The sequence below is a fragment of the Heterodontus francisci genome, chromosome 33 (genome assembly GCF_036365525.1).
Source record: "Heterodontus francisci isolate sHetFra1 chromosome 33, sHetFra1.hap1, whole genome shotgun sequence".
Classification (NCBI taxonomy): domain Eukaryota; kingdom Metazoa; phylum Chordata; class Chondrichthyes; order Heterodontiformes; family Heterodontidae; genus Heterodontus; species Heterodontus francisci.
Window position 1 is genome coordinate 16,500,818 of NC_090403.1, and position 12,055 is coordinate 16,512,872.

The window sequence follows — 12,055 nt, forward strand, 5'->3', positions numbered from 1 at the left end:
AGTGAACAGCAACAACTTAGATTTATATTGTGCCTTTAACATCGCAAAACATTCCAAGACTCTTTAGAGGAGCAATTATTCAACAAAATCTGACACTGAGTCACAGAAGGAGCTATCAGGACCAAAGGTGTGGACAATGAGCTGAGTTTTAAGGAGCGTCTTAAAGGAGGAGAGAGAGGTGGAGAGGCAGGAATTCCAGAGCCTAGAGCCGCAGCCGTGAAAACATGTCCGCCAATGATAAAGAAAAAGAAGTTGGGATGCGCGAGGATGCAGAATTGGAGGAATACAAAGATCTCAGAGAGTTGGGGGCTGGAGAAGGTTACAGATATAGGGAGGTGGCAAGGCCATGGAGGAATTTGAACACAAGGAAGAGAATTTTAAAACGAGGCTTTGCCAGACCAGGAACCAATGTTGGTCAGCGAGCATAGGGGTGGTGGGTGATCGGGACTTGGTGCGAGTTAGGACACAAGCAGGAAAGTTTTAGACAAGCTAAAGTTTACAAAGGGTGAAAGATGGGAGGCCAGGAGAGCATTGGAATAGTCAAGTTTAGAGGTGAGAAAGGCATGGATGAGGATTTCCGCAGCACAGGGGCTGAGGCAGGGACAGAACTGGGTGATGTCATGGAAGTAGAAGTAGTAGGACAGTGTTATTGAACCAACCTACAGCGCTGGGACAACATAGGATGATGAACAGAAGAGATATTTTCCAACATTTCTATTGGATCAATTGCTGCAAAGCATTGACAGTTCTCCAGCCTGTAAACAGATCAACTGAGAACTGTGTTTCAGGACTGATCTCCTCATCGTGATTGGCTAAGAAACCAGACTCCACCCCTCCTCCTCTGCTGAAGGAGCTGGGTCTCGCCGGGGTGCAGTCCTAGGCTGCTTGCACTTGGGAGAGACCTTGCCAAAGCGGCCATTCCTTAGTCAGTCTGCAAGCTATTCAACCCTGCAAGTCATAGTGACCTGATCATTGTCCTGTCCTCAGCTGATATTCCCTCTGAAACACTGGCCCACATTTAGGAGTAATCACTTCCTAACCCTGAGTGCTGGGTAAATGATACTGTAGCCAAGCAATCTGCAGTTTTCCAGATTGCTTTCTGTCCAGGACAGCTACAGCATGGGTTAGATACAGAGTAAAACTCCGTCTACACCAGGGTTGTCCGACATATGTCCCGTCGGCCAGGATCCAGCCCGCCAAAGGTTTCCATCTGTCCTGCGGATGTATTTCAGAGATGCGAAATTTTTCATGCCTTCTTCTTTCAGACCGGCTTATTAGTAAAATTGCAGTATCAGTTTCACAGCTGACAGGTGCTGACATTGGGAACAATGGTTTCCCAACTTCGGACAGATTCGTGGTATTCTGGCAGCCTTTTGAAAAAGTGTTGGAACCTGCCAGAAAACCCAAATCTGTCCGAAGTTCCCGATGTCAGTACCTGTCAGCTGTGAAACTGACACCGCGATTTTATTTTTTAAAAAACTGACGAGCCACAAAGCTGCTGTGAAAGCAGCTGTCAGAGAGAGACAGAGAGTGGGGGCAGACAGAGAGAGAGAGGGCAGAGAAAGAGAGGGGGGACAGAGAGAGAGGAGGGCAGTTGCAGACAGAGCGAGAGAGAGAGAGAGGGACAGAGAGACAGAAGGGGGGCACACCGAGAAGAGGGCAGATACAGAGAGGCAAAGACAGAGAAGGGGGAGGCAGAAAGAGAGAGGGGGACAGAGAGAGAGAGGGTAGAGAGGGGGGCATAGAGATGGGGAACAAAGAGAGAGAGACTAGGGACAGAGAAAGAGGGAGCAGACAGAGGGAGGGGACAGAGAGAGAGAAAGAGGGGAGGACAGAGGGGGAACAACACAGAGAGGATGGAATAACATACGAACATACGAATTAGGAGCAGAAGTAAGCCATTCGGCCCCTCTAGCCTGCTCTGCCATTCAATAAGATCATGGCTTCCTGTACCTGCATATTAACTTTTTGTGACTCATGCACTAGAACACCTAAATCCCTCTGCACCCCAGAATTCTGCAGTCATTTTCCATTTAAGTAATACTTTGTTTTTTTATTCTTCCTGCCAAAGTGAACAACTTCACATTTTCCCACATTATCCTCCATCTGCCCTCTCACTCAACCTATCTATATCAGTCTGCAACCTCCTTATGTCCTCTTCACAACATACTTTCCTACCTATCTTCGTGTCATCTGCATGTTTAGCTACAATGCCATTGCTCCCCTCATCTAAGTCATTGATATAAATTGTAAAAAGTTGAGGCCCCAGCACAGACCCCTGCGGAACTCCACTCATTACATCCTGCCACTCAAAAAAGGATCCACTTATGCATATTCTGTTTTCTGCCAGTCAGCCAGTCTTCTATCCATGCTAATATGTTAGAGAGAGAGAGAGGGGAGCAGACAGAGAGATGGGGGAGACAGAGAGAGAGAGACAGTAGAGAGGGGGGGGAAACAGAGAGAAGGGGAACTGAGAGGGGGAAACGCAGGGAGAGAGAGAGAGTGAATACGATCACTCCTGACAGATGGACATCTTTCTAGAATACTCCGCATTGCTACAAGAAATATGTGGGCAGACATTGACTACTTGTGCAAGGAAACAAATGCTAGATATCTCATTAAATCAGTGTCAACATAGTGATGAGAAAGTAAGTCAATAAATTAATCTTCTCATTTAAAACTTCTTCACAAAAATGCACATTTGTCATTTTTTTGATTAATAGTAAGATAAATCTTTAATGCCTCTATCCTACTGAAATTGTCTCACCGGCCCCCTGTGTAAGACAAAAATTGTAATGTGGGCCCCCACGCGAAAAGGTTGGACAATCTGCTCTGCACTGACCAACCAAACACTGCCAGGGCAGGTACAGTGCAGGTTAGATACAGAGTAAAGCTCCCTCTCTACTGTCAGTAATGCACTGATGTTGCAGTGAACTCTTTTGTCTCACTCTATACTCCTCACTGTGCTCTTGCACAACAACAACTTGCATTTATATAACACCTTTAACATAATAAAATGTCCCAAGGCACTTCACAGGCAGTATTAGTGATTGTGCAGATGTGTGGTCGGAAGCTCAACTCAGGGTCGAATATGACACCAAGCTTATGAACAGTCTGGTTTAGTCTCAGACAGTTGCCAAGGAGAGAGATGGAGTCAGTGGTTAGGGAACGCAGTTTGTGACAGGGATCAAAATCAATGGCTCTGTCTTCCCAATATTTAATTGTAGGAAATTCCTGCTCTTCTGTTGGATGTTGGACAAACCATTTAGAGGTAGAGGACTAGGTATCAGATACAGATGAAAACTGACACCATAATTTCAGATGAGCTCTCATGCTCGATTCTCTGTCCTGGGATTGCTGCAGTGTTCCAGTGAACATCAACGCAAGCTCGAGGAACAGCATCTCATTTACCGATTAGGCACACTACAGCCTGCCGGACTGAACATTGAGTTCAATCATTTCAGAGCATGACAGGCTCCCCCCTTTTTATGTTTAGTTATTTTTTTCTTTTTTATTTGGTTATATTAGTAGTTTTTTTTTCGTTTGGTCAGTTTGTTTCTACTGTGCCTACCCACTGTTTCTGTTTTTTTTTAAATTTTAATGTTTGTGCTTGGAGTGCTTTGTGCTTTACAGTCAATTCACACCCTCTCTGTATGAACACTTTGTCTTTCAGCACCCCATTAACATACCATTTGCCTTTGCTCCATGACCTTCTGGTCAGTTATTCTCTGTGACGTTGTCCTATCAATACCTTCTCTTTTGTTATCTCTTGCCCCACCCCCCGCTTTACTTGCTTAAAACCTTTTACATTTCTAATATTTGCCAGTTCTGAAGAAGGGTCACTGACCTGAAACTTTAACTCTTCTTCTCTCTCCACAGATGCTGCCAGACCTGCTGAGTATTTCCAGCATTTCTTGATTTTATTTCAGATTTCCAGCATCTGCAATATTTTGCTTTTATATTATAATAATTTCAGATGATGTTGCCGAGGGCCAGCATGTAGATGAGAAATAGGAGAGGACCAAGGATAGATCCTTGGGGAACACCAGAGTAACGGTGTGGGAGTGAGAAGAGAAGCCATTGCAAGTGATTCTCTGGCCTCCACAGGATAAATATGAATGAAGCCAGGCAAGTGCAGGCCCACCCAGCCAGACGACAGTGGAGAGGCGTTGGAGGAGGATGGTGTGGTCAACCGTGTCAAAGGCTGCAGACAGGTCAAAGGATGAAGATGAGGGATAGTTTACTTCTGTCACAGTAATATAGAATATCATTTGCAACTTTGATAGCTTCAGTCTCAGTACCGTGGAAACCCGATTGGAGAGATTTAAACATGGAGTTCCAGAAAGATGGGCATAGATTTGGGAGATAACGACACATTCAAGGACTTTGGAGAGGAAAGGAGGGGTTGGAGATGGGACAGTAGTTTGCAAGGTCGGTGGGGTCAAGGGTTAGTTTTTTGAAGAGAGGGGTAATGACAGCAGATTTAAAGGAGAGAGGGACAACACCTGAAAAGGGAGAACTGTTTAACTATTTACAATATCGGCTAACATGCGGACCAGGAGGGGAAGTGGGTGGTCAGGAGTTTATTGGGAATAGGGTCAAGGGAACAGGAGCTGGGCCTCATCAAAAAGATGAGCTCAGAGAGGGCCTGAGAGTTGAGGGGAACCAGAGAAATTTCCAGATTCAGGGCTAGGGAAGTGGGGAACCTTACAGGCTGTTTGGCCTGGTGGGCTCGTGGAAGGGAGGGACACGGCAGAAGCAGCTGATCGGATGGTCTCGATCTTTGTAACAAAAAAGTCCATGAGATCCTTACACTGATTGTTGGAGATGAGAATGGAGGAGGCAGGGTGAAAGTGGTTTAAGAAGACAGTTAGTGTTGGAGAAGAGAAGCTGGGTGTTATCTTTGCCTTCCTGGATGATCTTTGAATAATGAGGATTTTTAGTGATGCAAAGCTTTGCCCAATAACTCTTTAAGTGGTCCAGCCACATCTGGCAATGACTTGTGTTTGCCAGGTGTTAGCCAAAGACATTCAAGTCTGCGTCCTTGGACTTAAAGGAGTGGAGATGAGGGGTTTACCAGGGGAAAAGATAAGGCTGGGAAAGAGTATTAGTTCTAATGGAGACCAGGGCATCAAAGGTGGTGAAGAGGGTGCGATTTAGCAAATCAATGGCTGTCGAGGTAGCAAGATGAATTAGAGGTCAAAGGATAGATAGTAGGGGGTTTGAGAGTTTGGAGCTAAGTGACATGAGAGAGAGTTTTTTCAAGGTCGGACACAGAAAGAAGTGGGCTTGGTGGGAGTGGAGGGGAATGTGGGTAGACTGTGATATAAGAAAATGATCAGAGATTGCCTTATCAGTAAAAGAAACAATAGGGGTCGAGAGGCTGAGTGAGGTGACAAGATCGAGGGGGGTCACCATGAATATGGGTAGGAGAGTTTAAATGAAGGAATGAAAGGTGAAGTTCAGGGAGGATAAGAGGGCAGTGACCTCAGTGGAGAGAGAAGAGGTGTTGAGATGGAGGTTGAAATTACTGAGGATGAGAAGTCATTCAGTGCAGAGGCAAAGAGAAAAAAGCAAAGAAGATATCTCGTTGAGAAATTTGAAGTGGCCTTTGGGTGAATGGTATAGAACAAGGATTTTAAAGCTGTGAAGAGTGGAACAAGTTGAGATGTTCAATGGGGGAGAAATTGCCAGAGGAGTGGGAATACAGACCAAGGTCTGTTTGAGATATGGGCTACACCACCATCGTGATGGCTTGAATGGGACAACTGGTGGAAGGTATTGCCAGGCAGAGAAACTTCATAAGGGGAAAGGTGCCATCACACTTCAGCCAGGTCTCTGTCGAGGCCATATTGTCAATGAGGTAACTAATCAGTGAGGGAGCCGAGAAACAACAGACTCCCATCTACCAAACACTCTTAACACTTCTCCCAGTTCCTGCTCACGGTTATGAGTTGCTCCCCTCCCCTCCCCTGAGAAGGCTCGTGGCACATGTTTGTTGTTTGATCTGGACTGGTGTCCCACAATTCAATAACCTGCTTACTATTCCCGTAGAGACAAGCCTGGAATCTAAAGGCTCCACAGACGTTCAAGCAAGAAGGAATATTCTGATAAAAACAGTGGAGACCAGGGATGGACAGGTGGGTATTCAAAGGGAATGTCACTCCATTCAGGTAGTAAGGGAGCGATGGAATCTGTACACATTCTGCATGGTACCACTGGCACCATTCGGTATTCCACCCCACATCTCCCCACCGATGCCCAGTGCTGGCCCCGATATTAGTCAGAGCCAACTCTGAACCTGATAATGCCAGTCACCAATCTCGATAGTGTCCAGTAGTAAGCCTGGCGCTGCCCAGTATGAGCTCTGATACTGACTCACACTTCTTTATGTATTGGGTTGAACTAAACCCAGAAGAACAGGCACAGCCGACTGTCCCAAGTTTCTAATGAGCCCAGAAATAACCTCATTAAGAACAAAATATTCCATAAAATAAAATACATATTGAAGAGTTGCATTTCTGTCGCCCCTTTCATGAGCTCAGGCTATACCAAAGCTTTGTAGAGCCAATGAATTATCTTTGTAATGTACTCACAGTTGTAATGTAGCAGCCAATTTGCACATAGCAAGCTCCCACAAACAGCAATGCGAAAACCGAAAAGATAATTCATGTTAGTGATGTTAGAAGAGGGATAAATATTGGTTGAGACACCAGGCCTCTGCCGGGCCTGGGGATCCAGACTGCATTTTACAGTCCCCAGGCCCTTAATTGGTCTGACGTGGGACTTCCACCTCATTGACGCAGGAAGTCCTGCCTAATGGAGCTGCCGGCCAATCAGCGGGCTGGCAGCTCTTAATCCCAGCAGTGCCACTGGGAGTGGTGGCCACTGCTGGGACTACAATCCAGCTTCAAGATGAAGATGAAGAGAAAGGACGGTGAAGAGGTGAGTTTGGGGCCTTGCTGGGGTGATTGGTCAAGCGTTGGTGAAGCAAGGGGGTGTCGATTAGGGGGTGCAGAACATGTTGGGCATTGGGGGTGGTTGGGGCATTGTGGGCAGCCCTCCGTCAGGCAAAATGTGCCCGATCAGGAGCGCACCCCCCCCCCCCCACCACCTCAGGCCGTCAGAGGGCTGCCTACTTTTTACAGGTGGCTTTTCTCAGACCTGGGCCACCTGTCTGCCAACGGTAAAATCCCTGTAGTGGCGGGCGGAGGCCCTTAAGTGATCATTAACTGGCCACTTAAGAGCCTTGATAGGCCTGGGATGGGCCGTTTTTCGCCGCCGCTGTCTCACGTAAAAGGGCCGTCTGTGCCTCCCACTCCATTTTATGCCGCCCCCACCCCTGCCACCATCCTGCTCTTTGCGGGAGGTGTAAAATTCCAGCCAGGGTCTTGGTTTAGTGTCCCATCTCAAAGACAGCACCTCCGACTATCCAGCACTCCCTCAGTATGTCCCCAGCCACACAACCTGGACCAAGATGGCAATGACCCTCAGACTATCCCTGTCCCTGGCCATGGCAGTGCCACCCCCTGTGGCAATGCTGAGATCTGAAAACTCACCTGTTGGTGCATTAGGATATAAGACCATGCCTGTTCTTTCTGTCATTATGGGCTCATCCTGAGCTTTTCTTTTTTAGTTAAAATGCATTTTTCTTTTTAAAATAAAACTGTTGAGATCAAATTAAAATCTAGACGTCTGAGGCAGTTTTAACGAGATCCACTGCAGGCATTTCATCCCCTGATTTTTTTTTTCTCTCTACCCACAGGTTATCAATGAGTCCAGTGCTGAACGTAAGGAACTGGCATGAGGGGGTGGTCCTGGCCTAGCGGAGCGAGCAGCAACTTAGTGTGGAGACCCCACGTCAGTCGCCCGCTAGAAAACCTAGAGTAGATTGCTGTAGCCATTTTTGGAGTAGGTCAGAAGAGGAAGGAAGTGGAATCCTGGGATTGTGTGGCACATCGACACAGTGGTCGTAACTCCATTGAGAAACACATTTAACAAGCTCAAGCTTAAAAGCGAATTATGCTGTATTTGCAACTGTACTGGAGTTGACTTGACTTAATTTAGGGTGGTTTGGTTTGATCTCTTGTACTTTAACTGTAAGATTTTTGACAGTTTCTTCTCATCCTTAATAACTGTAGACAACTCTATTTTCATGAATATTGTCTTTGCTGCTGGTATTACTTTTGAATTGATTTAAAAATGAGAAAGAACACTTGGCTCCCCCATCCCAATGCCCCTGTACAAACCGTGACTGAGGCAATGTCCCTGCGATACCCTGCACACAGACAGTGAGGAAACACTCCCCATGTTCCTTTGTGATAACATAGACCTTTAATTTTTGATTTTGACCCAGAAGTGGAGGTCTACCACTGAACCCAGGATACCAGATTTCTATGGTTAAATGGTAGGATTAGCCAGCCCAGCAGCTGTCACCATCCAGTGCCAGTCTGGCACACTGCCTATCTCCAGGAACAGCAGAAAGAATAGATTTCATTCTAACAATTGCATCTCCTACTCAGGTGCATTGATGTCTGAACACAGCGGCACCTATTTTAACTAAAATAATGGGAGAGTTCTTTTCCTGAAGCTGCGTGACCCCAGTAATATTCTAACAGCTTCCAGTATGAAGGTCCTTTGTACCTGTCCTTTGTGCTCACCGCCTCTATCCAAAAGGCTGATTGCTTTTCTAATACAAGGTAACAATAAAAGGCTTTTAAATCAGTGGAGTTTTTGAGTTCTTCAGGACAAAGTAGGTGTAATTTGAATTTGAGAATGTGCGCCCATATTAATGGTGAGATTAAAAGATTTTTTTTTTCATTCACTCTTAGGATGTGAGTGTTGTTGGCAAGACCAGCATTACCAAGAAGCCCTCCCTCAATGCCCTGAGGAGTTGTTCATGGACCTATTGAACAGCTTGTGGCAGCTTGCTAGACCACCTGAGAGGGTAGTTAAGAGACAACCACTGTGCTGTGGGACTGAAGTCACATATAGGCCAGATCGGATAGGGGATAGTAAGTTTTCTTCTCTAAAGGATATCAGTGAACCAGATAGGTTTTTACAACAAAAGTGACAACTTCATGCTCACTTTTATTGATAGCAGATTTTCTTTTAATATATATCCAGATGTTTTAGCATTTAAACTAGACTTGTAGATCTTCTATGCTTTGATCCTAAAAGATGGCAGGTTGTGTTTTGTTCAGTGCATCGATGTGTAAAACTGACCCTGTCTTTGTTAAAGTGTGAATGTGTAATGTCTGGGAATGGTGAACTCCTTGTGATGGTGGTTCATCAGGTCCTTGTGTGGACCTGGCATCACACCGATAATTGAGTGCTTTCTCTAGATCAGTTTAATCATTAATAAAGTAACAAACTCAAGTATGCACTAAGATGAGCTTCAATTAATATAAGTAAGATTGTCTAGCTGCCCTTTGGGATCCTCACACAATCAATACAGCAGGGGCAGTGATGCCAGGTACCTGGCCTTCTCTTCACAGGGTACATTTGGGATTCTGTTCTAATTTTAAGGTTTTTCTCCAACACAAGGTGCAATCAAACACTCAGTCTACATTCAAAACTAGCTCAGTTCAGTGGAATGGAAGGCTACTCTCTCTGATAGCTGTAGTGTCCTTGGTGAAATGAGTTTGGAGGAGCTTCCTAATGGACATTCCACTCCCCAGAATTGTACCCCGATGAGAATCAATGACCAGACCATTGGAAGAGGACTATGAGTAGGCAACAATCTACTCTACCAAGCAATAATAGAAATAAGTATATAAATATAGAATATAGTATCAACATAGAAGGATAGAGATGAATGCATGGCTGGAGAGATGGTGCGGAAAGGAGGGCTTTAGATTCTTAGATCATTGCAACTAGTTCTTGGAGATGTGGGACCTGTGCAGGCCGGACAGGTTGCACCTGAACAGAGCTGGGGCCAATGTCCTTGCAGGGCAGTTTGCTAGTGCTATTGGGGAGGATTTAAACTAACTTGGCATGGGAATGGGAACCAGGAGGCAACATTAGAGAGGAAAAACAAGGTGCACAAAGGATTGGGAGAGACAGATAACACTAGAATAAGAAATAGTAAAGGTATTAGGTGGGGTCAGAGTAAGGGAATGCAATAAGGTCTAAATTAGGTTTACAGTGCATGTATGTGAGCACACAAAGCATGGTAAAATAAGGTTGGTGAGCTGCAGGTGCAGATAGCCAAGTGGGAATATGATGTGGCAATAATGGGCACCTCGCTCAAAAAAGAGCAGGTTTAGGTATTAAGTATTCCTGGATACAAAGTGTTCAGGAAAGATATGGAAGGAAAGAAAGAAAGAGGGGTGGCAGTAATGGTTGAGGAGCATGTTCCAGTGCTGGAGAAAGATGATGTCCTAGAAGGGTCAAGAACAGAATCTGTTTGGTTAGAGCAAAGAAACAAAAGAGTTATTCTATAGACCACCAACTAGTGGGAAAGATATAAAAGAACAAATTTGCCAGGAAATCAGAGAGGTGTAAAAACTATAGAGTACTTATAATAGGGGGCTTTAATTATCCTGTATAAACTAGGAAAAGAATGGCATAAAAGGCAGAGAGGAGGAAGAGTTTCTGAAATGTTTTCAAGAGAATTTTCTAGATCAGTAGAAAATGAGGAAGACACATTGCTGGATCTGGTTCGAGGGAATGAGGTGGATTAAGTGTCAGTTGGGGACACTCATAATCCCATAAGGTTTAGATTAATTATGGAAAAGGACAAGGAACAATCCAGAGTAAAAATCATTAGAAACATAAAAAATAGGAGTAGACCATAGGGCCCCTCGAGTCTGCTTCGCCATTCAATAAAATCATAGTTGATCTCCTGCCTCAACTGCACTTTCCCGGCCGTTCCCCATATCCCTTGATTGCCTGAGAGAGTAAAAATCTGTCTATCTCAGGAGCATTCACAACCCTCTGGGGGAGAGAATTCCAAAGAGTTACAACCCTCTGAGTAAAGAAATTTCTACTCATCTCAGTCCAAATGATCAACCCCTTATCCTGCTCGCGTGTTCTCGATTCACCAGCCAAGGGACAACCTTTCAGTGTCTACCCTATCCGGCCCCTTCAGAATGTCTCAACGAGATCACCTCTCATACCTCTAAACTCCAGACAGTATAGCCTCAATTTACTCAGCCTCTCACCATAACAACTCACCCTCATTCCAGGAACCAATCTAGTGAACCTTCGTTGGACCACCTTCAATGCAAGCATATCCTTCCTTAAATATGGAGACCAAAACTGCACATAGTACTCTAGGTGTGATCTCAGCAAAGCCCTGTACAATTGTCGCAATACTTCCTTATTCTTGTACTCCAATTCCCTTATAATAAAGGCCAACATGCCATTTGCCTTCCTAATTTCTTGCTGTACCTGCATGCTCACTTTCTGCGTTCATTAATGAGTACATCCACATCTCTCTGAAAAATCAACATTTACAAGTATCAGGCAAACCCGCCACTTCCAAGACTGAGGCACACATTATGTTACCACATGAACATTAAAACTTAAAATTTCAAGCCCCTGACTGGAAAGACATTTGCATTGTAACAGACAGTGTTGGAAGAAGGGACAAAGGACCATGCCCTGACATATTCAACCAACAATAGACTTTTGATTACCAGACATTGAAGGTGGGGGAGCTAGCATTCCAGGTTGAATGCTAAGATAGCAGAATCCACAAACACAGACGTGGTCAGACCAGTGTTTAGTCATATGACTAACTGGCCGTTGCAAAGTTTTGAACTGAGAGTTTTAAATTGGAGAAAAGAGTGTTTGATATCAGGAGGCACTTTTCTCCTGGACTGAGAACACCTCTCTCCTGACTGCTCTCATCTCACTCTCACCAGCTTTGGAAACCATTGAAGACATATGAACCCCAAGAGAGAAAAGTCTCCTGCAGTGAACAAGATTTAAGAAGCTAACTGTGCCCCAACAAAAAGTAAGAGCTGTCTACAATCAAGGACTCTACGGCAAGCTGGAAACACAGAAACAGTAACAAGAAACCCCCTTTAGAGACTGCCTCAAACCTCTC

The 12,055-nt window shown here is 45.0% G+C and overlaps 1 protein-coding gene across 1 annotated transcript in view; it reads left to right on the forward strand.

Annotated features, from left to right (window-relative positions):
- Nucleotides 1-9,326, forward strand: part of gfap (glial fibrillary acidic protein) — a 58,792-nt gene extending 49,466 nt beyond the window's left edge. The window contains exons 9-10 of the mRNA XM_068012926.1: nt 6,055-6,140; nt 7,766-9,326. Of these exons, the coding sequence (XP_067869027.1) occupies nt 6,055-6,140; nt 7,766-7,807 (128 nt within the window). The 3' untranslated portion in view covers nt 7,808-9,326. The remainder of the gene's footprint in view (nt 1-6,054; nt 6,141-7,765) is intronic.
- The last annotated feature ends 2,729 nt before the right edge of the window (nt 9,327-12,055 follow it).